Source organism: Entelurus aequoreus, linkage group LG03 (genome assembly GCF_033978785.1).
Source record: "Entelurus aequoreus isolate RoL-2023_Sb linkage group LG03, RoL_Eaeq_v1.1, whole genome shotgun sequence".
Lineage (NCBI taxonomy): Eukaryota > Metazoa > Chordata > Actinopteri > Syngnathiformes > Syngnathidae > Entelurus > Entelurus aequoreus.
This window is the reverse complement of record NC_084733.1, coordinates 33,761,525-33,781,524: the sequence shown is the minus strand read 5'-3', so window position 1 is coordinate 33,781,524 and position 20,000 is coordinate 33,761,525. Positions and strand designations below refer to the sequence as shown.

At 41.0% G+C, this 20,000-nt stretch overlaps 1 protein-coding gene across 3 annotated transcripts in view; it reads left to right on the top strand.

Annotated features, from left to right (window-relative positions):
* The window catches only part of pdss2 (prenyl (decaprenyl) diphosphate synthase, subunit 2), an 86,323-nt gene that overhangs the window by 42,626 nt on the left and 23,697 nt on the right, over window positions 1-20,000 (top strand). For all 3 annotated transcript variants that reach the window (XM_062041706.1, XM_062041705.1, XM_062041704.1), the window contains exon 3: window positions 17,351-17,549. In XM_062041706.1, the coding sequence (XP_061897690.1) occupies window positions 17,351-17,549 (199 nt within the window). The remainder of the gene's footprint in view (window positions 1-17,350; window positions 17,550-20,000) is intronic.

Below are 20,000 nucleotides of genomic sequence, written 5' to 3'. Positions count from 1 at the left end.
AGCACCTCCAAAACCCTCAAATCTAGACTCCAAACATCCCAGAACATGGCGGAGCCAGAAGTCGAGTTTGTTGACATGGAGATATTTTGACTACTTTTCTTTTGTCAAACACAAAGAAAAATAACATTTTAGTTGAATGTAAATTGTGCTTTGGATCAAAGATCCCATCTACTGCCAACAACAGCAATTCAAATCTGCTGAAACAAGCTACATAAGCAACATGCTTCGACGTAGCTAGTAAAGAGAGACAGAGACTCCAATGACTTTCCCTCCGCCACCACCACTTAAGGATTAACTCTGCCTCTGCTCATCATTCAGCGCTGAAGGTACACACTCTGTCAATCAATGTTCCCTCTAATTTTTCATGTATGTGAGCAAACGCAAAAACTCGCTGAGCATTCAGTGGAGCCCATGTGAGCAACATCAGACATGCACACTGTGGCTACACCAGCAGCACACCTGTCCCAAACTTGACTAAATAACAAGTTACATCTCCATCCATCCATCCGTTTTCTACCGCTTGTCCCTTTCGGAGTCGCTGGAGCCTATCTCAGCTGCATTCGGGCGGAAGGCGGGGTACACCCTGGACAAGTTCCCACCTCATCGCAGGGCCAACACAGATAGACAGACAACATTCTCTTATTATTATAATCAAATGACAGCATTCATTTCCATTTCTAATATAAGTGTTTAGGCCCACTTACAATGACAATAACAAAAAATATTGCGTGGCGAAGTTGGTAGAGTGGCCGTGCCAGCAATCGGAGGGTTGCTTGTTACTGGGGTTCAATCCCCACCTTCTACCATCCTAGTCACGTCCGTTGTGTCCTTGGGCAAGACACTTCACCCTTGCTCCTGATGGGTGCTGGTTAGCGCCTTGCATGGCAGCTCCCGCCATCAGTGTGTGAATGTGTGTGTGAATGGGTGAATGTGGAAATACTGTCAAAGCGCTTTGAGTACCTTGAAGGTAGAAAAGCGCTATAGAAGGACAACCCATTTATCATTTATTTAGTAACTGTGTACTTGTATTGTTTGTCTGGGTGGAGGTCCTGCTTTGGAAATAATTTGTAGCCCTTTCAGACATTGCATTTAGTTCCCATTAAAACATTCACATGTTGCACAATGAGATGTAAGCAGGGGATCATGTGTACATTCCTGCAACTTCCTGTTTGTAAAAAAATATATTTTTATTAGTATTTATTTAATATACTAACAGCATTTAATGATTCATATTTATAAATTAAGATTCCTCATAAATGACAGTAGAATAAGCACACATTTGATTGGTAAATCATAGAGTAACGACCTGAAATTACACTTTATGTGTGGTGTTGGAGTTGTCCGACTTCTTGTGTGGCTGTAAACGCATCACTGGCTAAGTGCCATATGTGCATGTGTTGGCGCAAGTGAGAAAGAGCGAGCGGCTGCTGTTGATATAACAAAGTTGCTTTTGGTCTGGTTTGTACTGCAGAAAATGACCACTTTTGCTAGATATCATTTTTTTTACTAATGTTTTGGTGATGTGTTTATGGCCGACAATAAAGAGTTTTGCTCAGTAAAGTGATGGATGGAATTCATGTCCTCAAAACGTCTCGACAGACGTTACAATATTTGAACAAGGATGACGAAAAGTGTTTTCTCTGTCGTGTCGTGTCGAAAATTGTTATGCACTTATTTTTTTATTTGATTTTGTGCGTGTCATAGATTTGCCGTGCGCAGAGGACGCTTGAGCAGTGCGCAATTGCACAGGCGCGCACCTTAGAGGGAACATTGCTGTCAATTCTCTTATATACTCTTTCATTCTAGACTTCTAGAGTGTTTGATTATCACATCACTCTAAATGGGTATGGTATTTTTTTAATGTTTATTTATTTTTTATAAAGAAATACAATCATGTGTGCTTACAGACTGTATCCCTGCAGACTGTATTGATCTATATTGATATATAATGTATATATTGTGTTTTTTATGTTGATTTAATAAAAAATAAATTTAAAAAAATTATTTTTTATTTTTTATTTCTTGTGCCTGGTTGGGGACCACTGGTCTAGAGCACAACGGTGTCGTCACACAGCTCATCAGAGAGGCCCATGAGAGCAGAGGGAAACTTGCTGTGTTGTGGTTGGACCTGACTAACGCCTATGGGTCCATCCCACACAAGCTAGTTGAGCTTGCGCTGCACCGCCATCATGTTCCCAGCAAGATCAAGGACTTGATCCTGGATTCTATCAATAACTTCAGGCTCCGGATCACTTCTGGGTCAATAACCTCTGACTGGCATCGCCTTGAAGGGAATAATAACAGGATGCACCATCTCCATTGTCCTTTTTGCACTAGCGATGAATACGATGAATATGGTGGTAAAGTCTGCTGAGGTGGAATTTCAGAGGGCCTCTATCCAGATCAGGTGTTCGACAGCCCCCCATTAGAGCTTATATGGACGACCTTACCATCACAACAACATCAGTCCCAGGGAGAAGGTGGATTTTGCAGGGATTGGAGAGGCTCATTGGATGGGCCAGGATGAGTTTCAAGCCCGCAAAGTCAAGGTCCATGGTGCTGAAGAGGTGGAAGGTGGTCGACAAATTTCGGTTCTCAATCTCAGGAACGGTCATTCCATCCATCACGGCGCAACCAGTCAAGAGCTTGGGAAAGCTCTTTGACTCCAGCCTGAAGAATTCTGCTGCTATCCAGAAGTCTACTGAAGAGCTTGCATGGTGCCTCACCAAAGTAGACAAGTCTGGCCTACCTGGTAGATTCAAAGCCTGGATCTACCAGCACTCCATCCTACCCAGAGTCCCGTGGCCTCCCCTTGTATATGCAGTTCCAGTAACAACAGTGGGATCCTTTGAAAGGAAGATCAGCAGCTTTCTGCGGAAGTGGCTGGGTCTCCCCCGCAGCCTCAACAGCGCTGCCCTGTACGGGACAAGCAACATTCTGCAGCTACCCTTCAGTGGGATCACTGAAGAATTCAAGGTGGCACGCACAAGAGAAGCCCTACAGTACAGAGACTCCAGGGACTGCAAGGTGCCATCAGCCGGGATTGAAGTGAGGACAGGAAGGATGTGGAAGGCAGAAAAGGTAGTGGAGGTGGCTGAGTCACCCCTTAGGCAAAAGGCACTGGTTGGGGCCGTGACAACAGGGAGAGCAGGCTTGCGCTACTTCCCAAAGACCCAAGTCAGCCAGGCCCGGGGCAAAGACAGACGACATCTACTCCAGGAGGAGGTCCGGGCAGGCTTGGAGGAAGAGCGGGGCAAAGTCACTTGGTCAAACATCATGCAGGCAGACCCCCACCGCATCCGGTTCCTCGTGGCAGCAGTCTACGATTCCCTCCTTAGCCCAGCAAACTTCCATGTGTGGGGGAAGAGCGAGACACCCTCCTGCTCCCTCTGCTCCGGAAGAGGCTCCTTGGAACATCTCCTCAGCAGTTGCCCAAAGTCCCTGGCTGATGGTCGCTGGCGCTATGACCAGGTACTCAAAGCAGTTGCTGAGAGCATAGCCTCAGCCATCAGCACCAGCAAGCAACATCATGTGCCAAAGAAGGCAATCTCATTCATCAAAGCTGGAGAGAGACCTCGTGCACGTCCACAGACAACAATAGGACTCCTTCACTCAGCCCCTGATTGGCAGCTACACGTTGACCTGGGAAAACAACTGAGGTTCCCCCCAGCACATTGCAACAACATCTCTCCGGCCAGACATGATCATCATCTTAAATGCTTCGAAACACCTGATCATGCTGGAACTAACAGTGCATTGGGAGGAGCGGATTGAGGAAGCCAACAAAAGGAAATGTGCCAAGTATCAGGAACTGGTGGAGGAGTGCAGGGGCTGGAGGACTTTCTATGAGCCAATAGAAGTTTTCTGCCGTGGCTTTGCAGGACGCTCCCTCTGCAAAGTCCTTGGCCGATTGGGAGTCACAGGGGCGGCCCAAAGGAGGGCCATTCAATCCGCAAGTAAAACGGCAGAGAAAGCCACGAGGTGGTTGTGGCTGAAAAGGGCAGATCCGTGGGTTGCTACTGGGACACAAGCAGGGACTTGATCACCCCGGCTGGGTCGCCTGGATGAGGGTCTCTGATGTTGCGAGACCCGAAACACCCAATGAATCCAGGATACATCACTGAGGATGTGTCCCAGTGCATCCAGGAGATGTATCTTTCAAGTGTGTGTGTGTGTGTGTGTGTGCGTGCGTGCGTGCGTGCGTGCGTGCGTGTGTGTGTGTGTGTGTGTGTGTGTGTGTGTGTGTGTGTGTGTGTGTGTGTGTGTGTGTGTGTGTGTGTGTGTGTGTGTGTGTGTGTGTGTGTGTGTGTGTGTGTATATAGATATGTGTGTGTGTGTATATAGATATATGTATGTGTGTATACAGTATATATGTATGTGTGTGTATACACTACCGTTCAAAAGTTTGGGGTCACCCAAACAATTTTGTGGAATAGCCTTCATTTCTAAGAACAAGAATAGACTGTCGAGTTTCAGATGAAAGTTCTCTTTTTCTGGCCATTTTGAGCGTTTAATTGACCCCACAAATGTGATGCTCCAGAAACTCAATCTGCTCAAAGGAAGGTCAGTTTTGTAGCTTCTGTAACGAGCTAAACTGTTTTCAGATGTGTGAACATGATTGCACAAGGGTTTTATAATCATCAATTAGCCTTCTGAGCCAATGAGCAAACACATTGTACCATTAGAACACTGGAGTGATAGTTGCTGGAAATGGGCCTCTATACACCTATGTAGATATTGCACCAAAAACCAGACATTTGCAGCTAGAATAGTCATTTACCACATTAGCAATGTATAGAGTGTATTTCTTTCAAGTTAAGACTAGTTTAAAGTTATCTTCATTGAAAAGTACAGTGCTTTTCCTTAAAAAATAAGGACATACATACATATGTATGTGTGTATATATAAATGTATATGTATGTGTGTATAAATATATATGTATGTGTGTATATATATATATATATATATATATATATATATGTGCGTGTATATATATACATATATAAATGTATGTATATATACATATATATATATATATATATATATATATATATATATATATATATATTTATTTATATATATACACATACAGTATATATGTATATATATATACATATATAAGTGTATATATATAGATATATGTCTATATATACATACAGTATATATGTGTGTTTATATACATATACTGTATGTATACGTATGTATATATGTATACATATGTATGTAATATGTATGCATATGTAAATGTTTGCATATGTACACTACCGTTCAAAAGTTTGGGGTCACATTGAAATGCCCTTATTTTTATAGGAAAAGCACTGTACTTTTCAATGAAGATAAGCAGTAGAAAATGGATGGATGGATAAATATCATGTTGTAAAACAATCAGAAAAAAACATTAAAAAAAACTTTAAATGTATTTTTCCTAAATGTAATTTTTAATCAATTTAGATAGACGATTTTTTAGGCCATCCCTGCGCTTACTCATTGTACGAATAAGCCAACAGCCAAGAGGAGCTTTTGTAACATCTAACCTGTTTTAAAATGTTTTTTAATAACTTTTACACTCAATATATTGCCAGAATCGAATTGTGAGTTGTTGATTCACATTCAATATTTACCATATGATCTCCCAAAATTTAGTAGGACGAAAATGAATGAAGCCATTTTTAGTGTCTCAAAAACACGGTGGAGGAGGGGTTAGTGCGTCTGCCTCACAATACGAAGGTCCTGAGTAGTCCTGAGTTCAATCCCGGGCTCGGGATCTTTCTGTGTGGAGTTTGCATGTTCTTCGCGTGACTGCATGGTTTCCCTCCGGGTACTCCGGCTTCCTCCCACCTCCAAAGACATGCACCTGGGGATAGGTTGATTGGCAACACTAAATTGGCCCTAGTGTGTGAATGTGAATGTGAGTGTGAATGTTGTCTGTCTATCTGTGTTGGCCCTGTGATGAGGTGGCGACTTGTCCAGTTTGTACCCCGCCTTCCGCCCGATTGTAGCTGAGATAGGCTCCAGCGACCCGAAGGGAATAAGCAGTAGAAAATGGATGGATGGAAAATAAACTATACCATTACTTGCCAAACCTTGCCATTTTTTTGTGAAAGTCAAGCACAATCTCCATTGATTTGTAATTAAAATGTAAAACATTTCCAACAACTAATTCAAAGCGAATTATTTATTCCGGGTTCAGATTTGCATTAGATGTATAAGCAATGTTTAACATTAACATTCCTATCCTATCATACCAGCATAAACAGTCAGTAATAAAACTAAATAAGACAGTCAAACAAAAGCTACTTTGATGCCTGGAAAGCACAGAATGGTGTTTGTAGAGCGATACTTTCCCCTATTTAAGAATAATTGTGTCGTTTGAAAGCATCAATGGCACAGGTCTTGAGCTTAGAGGTTGCTTGTTAAGTATTTATTGTAATGGAAACTCAAGGGTTGATTGTGTAATGGGAAAAAAATATGCATTTTCAGCACAGAAATAATGTGCCATTTGTTGTAAAGATTCTCAAGTCATTTTCATGCTAGCCATTAATGAAAATGTCAGCATACTACTAGGGTAGCATGTAGAACCAGGACAGCAGAGCTAAACCGTCGCTTGGGCTGCTGATGTTGATTATTTTTGTAATTTAGGAATTTATGGATTAGATTGTTTGATTAATAGAGTAGTCGGATACAGCATCCTTTATACCAGGGGTCGGCAACCCGCGGCTCCGGAGCCGCATGCGGCTCTTTGACCACTCTGATGCGGCTCAGCTGCATACTTGCCGACCCTCCCGGTTTTCCCTGGAGTTTTACGGACGTCAGTGCCTCTCCTAGTGATCTCCCGGGGTTAATATTCTCCGATTTTCACCCTAACAATTGAATTAAGAGTGTACCTTAGCGGTACTGCAATAATTGTCCTCTATAGCCTGCACAAATTGCATGCCAGCCCAGCCACATGTTGTACGCAGCTTCTGCTTGCCAACGTAGGAGACAGCAAGGCATACTTGGTCAACAGCCACACAGCTTACACTGACGGTAACCGTTTAAAACAACTTTAAAACTGTTACGTTACAAATATGCGCCACACTGTGAACCCACACCAAAAAAGAATGACAAACACATTTCTGGAGAACCTTCGCACCGTAACACAACAAAAACACAACACAGCAAATACCCAGAATCCCATGCAGCCAGTCTACATTATACACCCCCCCCCCCTCCCTCCGTGCGTCGGTTGAGGTGGGCGGGGTTTGGTGGTAGGGGGGGGGGGGGGGTAGACCGGAAGAGTTAGGGCTGCATGGGATTCTGGGTGTTTGTTTTGTTGTGTTTATGTTGTGTTACAGCGCGGATGTTCTCCAGAAATGTGTTTGTCATTCTTTTTTGGTGTGGGTTCACAGTGTGGCGCATATTTGTAACGTAACAGTGTTAAAGTTGTTATATACGATCACCGTCAGTGTAAGCTGTGTGTCTGTTGAACAAGTAGGCCTTGCTGTCACTTACGTGTGCACTGAGCATGCTGAAGCTGCATTCAACATGTGGCCGAGCAGGTACGCTGTTGGAGCAGGCTGTAGAGGACGCTAAAGGCAGTACCATCACGCCCTGGAACTCGGGAATCTCCCGGATAAATTGAGAGGGTTGGCAAGTATGACGCTATCAGGCGCAATCGCGGGTCGCACTATCATTAAATTTGTATATTAAGGTGCGGGCCGGGGCGTGTGTCTGAGACCCCTGGTTAAAACATAGCACAAAGCAAAAAAAGCTTTGTATGCAGTGTTATTTTGTTTTAAATTTTCAAGAGTTTTGTGGCTCCCATTGTTTTCTTTAATTTGTGAAACTTGTCAAAATGTCTCTTTGAGTGGTAAAGGTTGCCGACCCCTGCTTTATACCCTCAATGTGTATTTCAGGGAAAATAGTTAAGATAAACAAAAAAAAATCTGCTTGCCATACGTAACTTTCATTCTACTTTCTAATAAATGCACATCACCAACATTGAAATTGCACTTTTCTGCATGTGTGCATAAATACTCCTGTCATAAAAACGTTCTGCAGTTTGCCACTCCACAGATCACGACACTCACGTGACACTGTTCTCGTGTGCGCTCTATTGCAACGTTAGTGCATAAACTATGTTCCAGGCACTCCCTGTGGCCTGGATTTTACCATTTTCATTAGTTACTCAAACAATTAATCAATTGCAGCAAATAATCGTTGCAGCCCTAGCACACACGCAACCACAGCATGAGTTGTATTGTGTGTTTGTTTTTTGCCCATTCCAAGTTTGAGCTATCTGTTAAAAAATACAACTTCCTACAGTATCCTACTGCATCAGTTTGAATCATCTGAAAGGTGTATTACCCTATCATAATGCAAGATAGTTGGAGTATTCAGTCTCTGATTATGGTCGTCTCTTGGATTTGGCTACATTTTACAATTATATTTAAATGAGCCACAACTCTTTTCTTTTTTTTTAACAATGGTTTCGCCTCTCGAAAGCTGTCAAGAGCGACACCTTGAGAACAAGCCACTGTCAAAGAACATCTTTTCCACTCATTTGAAGCTTCAACCTATTAACTTTCCTCAAGGGAGAGCATTGTGTTGAGCTGCAACACTCAGCATAGAAACCAGGCAGACAATGGGTGTGATTGAGGAAAAGGAAAATAGATGACATTATTGAATGTTAATCACATCTTTTTTTTTAACTGACATTGAACATTGTAATTACCTGGCTACATACAAGGTGTGTGTGTGTGCATCTGTTTGTGTGTGTGTGACTCTGGAAGCAAGGTAGGCTCATCAGATTCTCACTGTGGCAGAAAAAAGGTAAGTGGCTATCAGGGCACCCGACCCTGTCTGGATGAATCCCTCCTGTCGCAGCGCCGTGAGCTCCTTCCATATGGAGAGGGGCCTAATTATCCCCCACCAATGACTGAATCAACATTTGATTATATCCTCCCTAAGGCTGCCCTGAAAGGCTCTATTCAAAGACTCGCACAATCAAAAATGGTTGTTATATGCTAATGATAAATGTATTTTAATTTTCAACACAACTACTCAGAAGCAAAACCAATGCCGTTTTATGCCTTTTAGTACCCATTTTCTCTTTTTATATAGTTTTTTTAATTTCCTCCTTTTATTGATTAGTATTTTAGTATCTGAATCTATCCATTCATCCATCTATCTTCTTCTGATTATCCGAGGTGGGGTCGCCATAGCAGCAGTCTAAGCACTAAGCCCAGACTTTCCTCTCCCCAGCCACTTCGTCCAGCTTCTCTCTGAGGATCCAGAGCAGTTCCCAGGCCAGCTGGGAGACATAGTCTCCCCAACATGTCATATGTCTTCCCCGTGGCCTCCGACCGGCCAGACGTGCCCTAAACACCCTTCCAGGAGGGCAGCCGGGGAGCATCCTGAGTAGATGCCCTAACCGAGTCCAGGTCAGCAGCACACCATCCCCACCATGCATGGGGTGTTGACAGTGCACTGCTTCCCCCTACTGAGACTGCGGATGGTGGTCCAGAATCGCTTCGAAGCTGTCCGGAAGTCGTTTTCATGGCTTCTCCGAACTCCTCCCATGTCCGAATTTTTGCCTCTGCGACCGCCAAAGCAGCAAGCCACTTAGCCTGATAGTACCTGTCCGCTGCCTCTGTAGTCCCATAGGCCAAAAGGACCCAATAGTACTCCTTCTTCAGCTTGACTGCAGGTTCTGGGATTACCGCCACAGCAGGCACCAACCACCTTGAAGCCACAGCTCAGAATCAGAATCAGAATCAGCTTTATTGTCATTACGCAGGGTATCGAGATTGAGGCCATTCCATACAGTGCGATAAAACAAGTGTACACTCTATACAGAGGGTGAAATGAATATGTACATGAATATCGACATGAAACAGGGTGGTTGGTGGAATGGGTTATTGCACCGAAGAGAAGGCAGTTATGATCGGCTGCTTCAACTATAGAGGCACGGAACATGGTCACTCGGACTCAATGTCCAGCGCCTCGCTCATGACATGTTCGAAGTTCTTCCGCAGGTGGGAATTGAAACTCTCTCTGACAGGAGACTCTGCTAGTCAGCTCAATTTTGTTTCATCTGACGACAGAATTTTCCTCCAGAAGGTCTTATCTTTGTCCATGTGATGTCAGATGAAACAAAAATCGAGCTGTTTGGCCACAATACCCAGAAATATGTTTGGAGGAGAAAAGGTGAGGCCTTTAATCCCAGGAACACCTAACCTACCGTCAAGCATGGTGGTGGTAGTAATATGCTCTGGACCTGTTTTGCTGCCAATGGAACTGGTGCTTTAAATGGGACAATGAAAAAGGAGGATTACTTCCAAATTCTTCAGGACAACCTAAAATCATCAGGCCGGAGGTTGGGTCTTGGGCGCAGTTGGGTGTTCCAACAGGACAATGACCCCAAACACACATCAAAAGTGGTAAAGGAATGGCTAAATCAGGCTAGAATTAAGGTTTTAGAATGGCCTTCCCAAAGTCCTGATTTAAACGTGTGGACAATGTTGAAGAAACAAGTCCATGTCAGAAAACCAACAAATTTAGCTGAACTGCACCAATTTTGTCAAGAGGAGTGGTCAAAAATTCAACCAGAAGCTTGCCAGAAGCTTGTGGATGGCTACCAAAAGCGCCTTATTGCAGTGAAACTTGCCAAGGGACATGTAACCAAATATTAACATTGCTGTATGTATACTTTTGACCCAGCAGATTTGGTCACATTTTCAGTAGACCCATAATAAATTCATAAAAGAACCAAACTTCATGAATGTTTTTTGTGACAAACAAGTATGAGCTCCAATCACTCTATCACACAAAAATAAGATTTGTAGAAATGATTGGAAACTCAAGACAGCCATGACATTATGTTCTTTACAAGTGTATGTAAACTTTTGACCACAACTGTATTATCCTAACTGACCTTTTTTGTAACATGGGTCATGACTGTAGTGTACCTCTGTAATTATTTCCCCATATTTCTGCACAATAACTCAGATATGGTAACACTCGCGAGCAGTAGAGAATATGGAGTGATTTTTGGTCTAGAACATATTTTGCTTTATTCATTGAAATATTTCTTGCCGCCTTATGTTGTATATTTTTTATATGAGATTTCCTGTTCATTTTATCACCTATTATCACACCCCAAAATGTTATTTATTTTAGTCATTCAGTGTGTATTCCGTCTATTTGTATTTGTTTGACTTTCTTATTGACTGTTACCGAATAGCATTATTTTAGATATACTGAGATTTAGAGAGAGTCCGTTTTTGTTTAACTATCTTTTTAATTTGTTCATTTATTCTGTTATTGTTTGTATGAGCTTCTGTGTGTTCTCTCCTGAACAAAACACAGTCGTGTCGTCTGCAAATAACACTAACTTTAAGTCCTTCGTAATTTTACAAATGTTGTTTTTATAAAGATTAAACCATTTTGGTGGGTACGCTGCAAGACATATTTAGTGCTGTTGACATATTTTCACCTAACTTTACGTATTGCTTTCTGTTGGTTAAGTAGCTTTTCATCCATCCATCCATCCATTTTCTACCGCTTGTCCCTTTCGGGGTTGCGGGGGGTGCTGGAGCCTATCTCAGCTGCATTTGGACGGTAGGCGAGGTACACCCAGTTCAAAACCAATCCTCCTATGCCATACTGTTCTAATTTGTTTATTAAGATATTATGATTAATCGTGTCAAATGCTTTTGTTAGATCCATAAATACTGTTGCTGCACACTGTTTACCATCTATCGCATTAGTAATTTCCTCTGTTATTTTGATTAATGCCCTTGATGTTGAAATGTTGGCTCTGTAACTATATTGGTTCTCTGTGAATGTTCCACTTTTGTTCATTAATTAGTCGTATGTGTTGTTGAATAATTTTCCAATGATTTTCAAAAATTGTGCTAGTAAATAAACAGGCCTGTAAATTGTTGTCTCCAGTCTTGTGAATCGGTACTATTTTTGTTATTTTCATTTAATCTGGGAATGTGCCAGTTTGAAATGATAAATTGCTGCTATACATCAATTGTTCTGTAATTTCTTCAATAACTGTTTGTATCACTTTCATAGCAATTCCATGACAGTCAGTTGAGGTCTTGGATTTACATTTCTTTACAATTTTGATTATTTCCTCTACTGTCACATTATTGAGGAACATGGAGTTGAGCACCATGTTGCTCTTGTGCAATTTTTGTTCTTGTCTAGTAATTGACAGTAATATTATTTTCTACATGTTTGTAATATGCTGGTTAGTTTGTAAGTACTTTTTGTACTTTTTTTTCTGTATAGATCTTTGTATTTATAATGTTCTATAAAGTGTATTATTTTTTGTTACATGCATTTTTCAGTCCTTTGTCATCCATGGTTGATTGCTCACATGGTTTTTTATGAGTTGTTTCCATTAACAATGTTTGTCATAAAGCATCATGAAAGTATTAAAAATACCATATTCATAATCTACATAATTTTTACTATACACATGTCCCAATGTTGTTCTTTGAGATCATTCTTTAAAGTGTTCATACTTTCCTCTGTGCATATTCTTTGAAATTATTTTTGTTATCTATGCTCCACCTCTTGTAGTTTCCTTCATATATTGTTAAAACTGGTAAATGATCACTGATGTCAGTTATTAGCAGACCACTTTGTAGTATTATCAAAATCATTTGTAAAAATTATATCAATAAGCGTGGCACAGTGACTTGTGATTCTGCTTGGTCTTGTGATTTTAGCTTGTGATTTTAACATATACTATACATCTTATCTATGAAGTCATCAATATTCTTTTGCTTGTTAGGGTTCAAGAGGTCAATATTGTTATCCCCCACATATGAATATTACCTTCTGTCTCATTTCTGTAAAAAATGTGTTAATCCAGTCCTCAAATCTTCCAATGTTTGACTGAGGTGTTCGATATATACAAACCCCGTTTCCATATGAGTTGGGAAATTATGTTAGATGTAAATATAAACGGAATACAATGATTTGCAAATCCTTTTCAACCCATATTCAATTGAATGCACTACAAAGACAAGATATTTGATGTTCAAACTCATAAACTTTATTTTTTTTTTGCAAATAATAATTAACTCATGGCTGCATCACGTGCCAAAGTAGTTGGGAAAGGGCATGTTCACCACTGTGTTACATGGCCTTTCCTTTTAACATCACTCAGTAAACGTTTTGGCACTGAGGAGACACATTTTTTAAGCTTCTCAGGTGGAATTCTTTCCCATTCTTGCTTGATGTACAGCTTAAGTTGTTCAACAGTCCGGGGGTCTCCGTTGTGGTATTTTAGGCTTCATAATGCGCCACACATTTTCCAATGGGAGACAGGTCTGGACTACAGGCAGGCCAGTCCAGTACCCGCACTCTTTTACTATGAAGCCACGTTGATGTAACACGTGGCTTGGCATTGTCTTGCTGAAATAAGCAGGGGCGTCCATGGTAGCGTTGCTTGGATGGCAACATAAGTTGCTCCAAAACCTGTATGTACCTTTCAGCATTAATGGCGCCTTCACAGATGTGTAAGTTACCCATGTCTTGGGCACTAATACACCCCCATACCATCACAGATGCTGGCTTTTCAACTTTGCGCCTATAACAATCCGGATGGTTCTTTTCCTCTTTGGTCCGGAGGACACGACGTCCACAGTTTCCAAAAACAATTTGAAATGTGGACTCGTCAGACCACAGAACACTTTTCCACTTTGTATCAGTCCATCTTAGATGAGCTCAGGCCCAGCGAAGCCGACAGTGTTTCTGGGTGTTGTTGATAAACGGTTTTCGCCTTGCATAAGAAAGTTTTAACTTGCACTTACAGATGTAGCGACCAACTGCAGTTACTGACATTGGGTTTCTGAAGTGTTCCTGAGCCCATGTGGTGATATCCTTTACACACTGATGTCGCTCGTTGATGCAGTACAGCCTGAGGGATCGAAGGTCACAGGCTTAGCTGCTTACGTGCAGTGATTTCTCCAGATTCTCTGAACCCTTTGATGATATTACGGAGCGTAGATGGTGAAACCCCTAAATTCCTTGCAATAGCTGGTTGAGAAAGGTTTTTCTTAAACTGTTCAACAATTTGCTCACGCATTTGTTGACAAAGTGGTGACCCTCGCCCCATCCTTGTTTGTGAATGACTGAGCATTTCATGGAATCTACTTTTATACCCAATCATGGCACCCACCTGTTCCCAATTTGCCTGTTCACCTGTGGGATGTTCCAAATAAGTGTTTGATGAGCATTCCTCAACTTTATCAGTATTTATTGCCACCTTTCCCAACTTCTTTGTCATGTGTTTCTGCCATCCAATTCTAAATTTAATGATTATTTGCAAAAAAAATGTTTGTCAGTTTGAACATCAAATATGTTGTCTTTGTAGCATATTCAACTGAATATGGGTTGAAAATGATTTGCAAATCTTTGTATTCCGTTTATATTTACATCTAACACAATTTCCCAACTCATATGGAAACGGGGTTTGTACAACTGACTAATACGTTTTTGTTTTTTTCATGACATATTTCAATCGTTATGCATTCCAAGATATTTTAATTGCAAATGAAATATTTTTCACCCCTTTGTAATCCAGATGTTTGTCCACATACATAGCTACTCATCCACTCTTATTGTTTCTGTTGATGAAGTTTAGTTCATATCCTTCCAGGTCAAAATCTATTTCTGTCTCCTCCTTAATCCAGGTTCTTGAGATCGCAATTACTTTAAAAATGTTATTTGAATAGATTCAGATAGTGTTGAATGTTATTGGTGTTTGTATACAAACTTCTGCTATTGATGTGAATAATTATTAGTTTGTTGTCAGATGCAATATTTGTATTTTAGTGTTCTGTTGTGTAGTAGAAGCATTTATTGTAAATGTGTGAGAAAAAGTTTGTGGTCGGATTTGTGTCCTTCTCAAAGTCCTGTTGTTTCATGTCTTATTGATTCATTGTCCATGTGTAGTGTCTGTCTAGTTATTCATTGCTTCTTTACTGCCAACGCCTTTGCTTCCACGGGAGAGCCAATCAGTTTAATAAATATTTTACAATTTGTTACCCAGTTGTGCTGTATTTTTTGCTGTTTTCTTAGTTATCTTGCTTTTTTAGCAATGTTTGCATTCTTATTCGTAAGGTGGTTATTCACTTAGACATTTGTTCTGTTCAGTTTGCGTCCCTGTTTCATAAGTGTGATTTTATTCTTTTTGTTCACAAACCTCGTTTTGATAGCAGGTCTGTCGTTCTAAGTTGTGTATTTGCCGGTCATTTTCTGGATTCAATTCAAAAAACGTTATTGATCCCTCAAGGGGCAATTCGTATTGAGAAGCAGGTTGTCGTGGTTCGTAAAGCCTACACATGGCCCACAATAAATAGTCAATAAATATATAAACAATACAACCCTCTGAATAATTTAAAAGTTTTAGACTCTGAGTGCAGAGGGGACGAATGATTTGGAGAAGTGATTTGTTTTACACAATGGAAGGGCATAACTTCGCCCTGAAGGCAACAGAGAGAATTCACCCGCAAGGACATGGCTCGGCAAGGCTAAAATGCTCTTTGCTTTTCGGAGGGTTTTGCTGGTTGCAGAAATAGTTTAAGTCTCCTAGTTTTACTCCGGTATTCTTAGCGCAAGACTTAACAATACTAGTCAGGCTGTTTTGGTCCTTCACTAAAAGACAATGAAACCAACAAATATAAGAAAAATACATGATTCACACGTACATTCTGGAAGCGTAATGATTTTACCTCCTCCAGAAGACCGAGGAGCTGCTTCTGCTGTGTCCTGACAGCAGTCACCTCCTCTGACAAGAAGTTGAGAGATTTCTTTGTCTTTGACCTCTTCAGCAACAATTGTTCTCTTTGGTGGCATGATGGTAATGACCCAGGGCAAATCTTGATTCTCTGATTTGTCAATCAACTGTTCGCAGCCCGTCAGCTGTCAACTGTTAGCGCCGTTTGGATAGCTGTTGGGTGTTCAGCGCCGAAACAGTGGTAACTTTAAGTCCTCTTTGAATTCTAAGTATGTCAATGACAATCAAAAATGCATACCCAAAAATGTTTTTTCTTTTGAGGTTTGTGATCCAATATCGTTTGTCAGTTAATCCAGAAAAAGGGTTGGTTTCACAGCAGTTGCAAGCACAGACGCAATGCACGACTAGATGGTGTTCGTTATGGATAATCTGTGGCGAGCACAAAAGTCCAATAACAAAACGTCACTCAGGCTCAGATCCGGATGGCCTTTTCTCCCAATCACGCCTCTCCAGGTTTCACTGTTGTTGCGAATGGGAGCGTTGAAGTCCCCCAGCAGAACAAGGGAATCACCTGGGTGAGCACTCTCTAGTACTCTCTCTAGTCAATCAGAAAAGGGCAGATATTCTGAACGGCTGTTTGGTGCGTAAGCACAATTAACAGTCAAGACCCGTCCCCTCACCTGAAGGCAGAGGGAAGCTACCTTCTCGTCTACTAGGTTGAACTCCAATGTACAGTATTGCCACCCTCGCCCGTCGCCTCTCACTGCTTGCAACGCCAGAGTGGAAGAGAGTCCAGCCCATCTCGAGAGGACTGGTGCCAGAGCCCTTGCTGTGCATTGAAATGAGTCTGACTAGATACAGCCGTAACTTCTCCACTTCGCGCACCAGCTCAGGCTCCTTCCCCCCAGCGAAGTGACGTTCCACGTCCCAAGAGCTAACTTCTGTAGCCGAGGATCGGACCGCCAAGGGCCCTGCCTTCGGCTGCCGCCTAGCTCACAGAGCACCCGACCTCTATGACTCTTCCTATGTGTGGTGAGCAAATTGGAGGGGTACCCACATTGCCTTTTCGGGCTGTGCCTGGGTGGGCCTCATGGGTACATCAAGCCATCGAGCCTCACCGCCACGCCTGGTTCCATAGGGGGGCTCGGTGACCCGCGTCTGGGTGAGGGAAAACTGTCTTTGATTGTTTATTTTCATAGAGGTCTTTGAGCTGTTCTTTGTCTGGTCTCTCACCTAGGACCTGTTTGTCCTGGGAGACCCTACCAAGGGGCATAGAAGCCCCCAGACAACATAGCTCCTAGGATCATTGGGACACTCATACCATATAAGGTGGCAGAGAGGAGGCATTTGAATCATCAGAATTATTTTTATGTGCATTTACTGACATAATTCTATGCTGACTGGCCGTGCTAAAACAAAGTTTGCATATAAGTTCCGGGCAATCCATGCTGTCTGCACTTTATAATTTTTGTTAGTGACACTCAAACAATTAATCAAGCAACAGTAATGAATTTGAAGCTTTTTTGTAATCGATTAATCGTTAATTAAGCCGATTAATTAAGCCGCTATGAGTTTTTTAATGTATGCTTTTTCTTGTGTTTTTTCTAGTCAGCGAAATTTGGCTGAAATCACAGAGTTGATCCACACAGCTTTCCTGGTGCATCGTGGAATTGTCAATTTGAAAGAACTGACGGTTTGTGATGGCCCACTGAAGGACATGGAGTTTGGCAATAAGATGGCTGTTCTGAGCGGTGACTTCCTGCTTGCAAATGCTTGTACTGGATTAGCCCAGTTGAACAACACTAAGGTAACCTACTGTATGTGTCATTAAAAATAATTAACTGCACCTGTGATTAAGAATATTATACAGTGCAATATAGTACAGTAAAACGTTTCTCTAAATGCCGTCCAGCTTATACCGACAACTCCTCAACATCCAACATATTTATTTTATTACTAGAATTAGTCCGACTTTGAAATACAATACTTAGTTGACCGCTGTTTGCATAAAATTTGAGACCCAAAAGTGTAATTCTATGAAAAATTGGTGTGTTTGTCAATATGTTGTGATATTGTCAACGTCCTCATTATCGCTAAGTGACATAGCTACTGTCTAGTTACACAGCATTTAAACATGCACACAGCGCAAAAGTAAGATACAAAATAAAAGTATTGACCTAGCTAGGTTAACATGGATTTTACTCATAATTTAGTTTATGTTGTTAACTACCAAAATAAAGATTTACAAACGCATACATTTCATTGAAGTCTAGACCTAGTGTTCCACAAACTTACAACAGCTCTCTGGAAATTTAATCTGAATGATGATGAGGCACAAACTAGTCTTTTATTGTTGTCAAGAAAAAGCACCCCGTACTCCAAACTTCATTTGGCTAGCACACTTTAAAAAATAGGGATGTGCCGATCAGCCGCCGATCAGTATTTTCATAAAAAAGTATGTGATCACCATTGTTGATTAATGCTTTTCAATGGTGATCACAAATCCCCTCTGGCTGTTACATTATACATTTAGAGTCCCCCAGCTTACAGGCTATCAGTTAATCATGTATGTCCACACACAGTGTGAAGGTTCGCCCCTAAATTAGTTTTTTTCACCGCCATTGCGGCTAATGAACTGCATTTCTTGTTATTCTAAGGAGGACAAGGCTTAACATGTTACACGCCGAGTGAAACAACACAAGAAAAAAGTGCTTAGTGTAGATGGAACCGCGTTACAGCAGAAAGTAAGCAGCTGTTAACAGGAAATTAATAGGAGTCTACAGAGTAGATAATATAGCAACAACTGTTGGTGTGTCAGCATTGTCACGGCCATAAGTACACAATACGTAAGGAGAGGGTGGATCAATCCATAAATTGGTAGTATCAGTATTTGATTGATTAGAATTATACTTTTTTTTTCGGAAAACAACTTTTTTGTTGTTGTTTTTTTAATGTTATCAAACTAAGGGAACAATTGCCTGGACACAAGAGGACTTTGAGTTTAAAAGTCAAATGATTTAAATGAGTAGTAGATAGTAGTTTTTGCTCTTTTTTAGTTGTTGTGTACTACTATGTTTTGATAAAAAAAATTATTGTAACAAACGCTAGTTTAAATATTGTGTTGATATTGTTAAATTTTAAATAGCACTCATCATAAATACCTTTACAGTTAATACATTTGATTGGTATCGGTATTGGTATCAGCCGATACCAGGCAGATGCCACTGCCTCCTATTGCCCAACCCCTGAATCACAGCTCAGAATCATACACAATACACCTGTCACTACAATATCATATAAAAACAGAATAATCCAATTTTAAATATGCATGAATGGAGCAAATCAATGTCAGCAAACTGTCAATGGTAAAAATATTGTTTTATTATCGATTATGTATTTTAAACATACTGTACATACAGTTACAATATGGTACAGCACATATCTTCAGTTTCTCATTACAAAATGTCTGAAAAGGACAACAAGAAGGTTTAATTGAAAGCTGTAAATCAGGGGTCCCCAAACTTTTTGACTCGGGGGGCCGCATTGGGTTAAAACAATTTGGCTGGGGGCCGGGCTGTGTATATATATATATATATATATATATATATATATATATATATATATATATATATATATATATATATATGTATGTATGTATGTATGTATGTATGTATGTATGTATGTATGTATGTATGTATGTATGTATGTATGTATGTATGTATGTATATATATATGTATATATATATATGTATATATATATATATATATATATATATATATATATATATATATATATATATATATATATATATATATATATATATATATATATATATATGGGCAGCACGGTGGAAGAGGGGTTAGTGCGGTCAGCCTCACAATACGAAGGTCCTGAGTAGTCCTGAGTTTAATCCCGGGCTCGGGATCTTTCTGTGTGGAGTTTGCATGTTCTCCCCGTGACTGCGTGGGTTCTCTCCGGGTACTCCGGCTTCCTCCCACCTCCATAGACATGCACCTGGGGATAGGTTGATTGGCAACACTAAATTGGCCCTAGTGTGTGAATGTGAGTGTGAATGTTGTCTGTCTATCTGTGTTGGCCCTGCGAGGAGGTGGCGACTCGTCCTGGGTGTACCCCGACTTCCGCCCAATTGTAGCTGAGATAGGCTCCAGCGCCCCCCACGACCCCGAAGGGAATAAGCGGTAGAAAATGGATGGATGGATGGATGGATGGATGGATGGATGGATGGATGGATATATA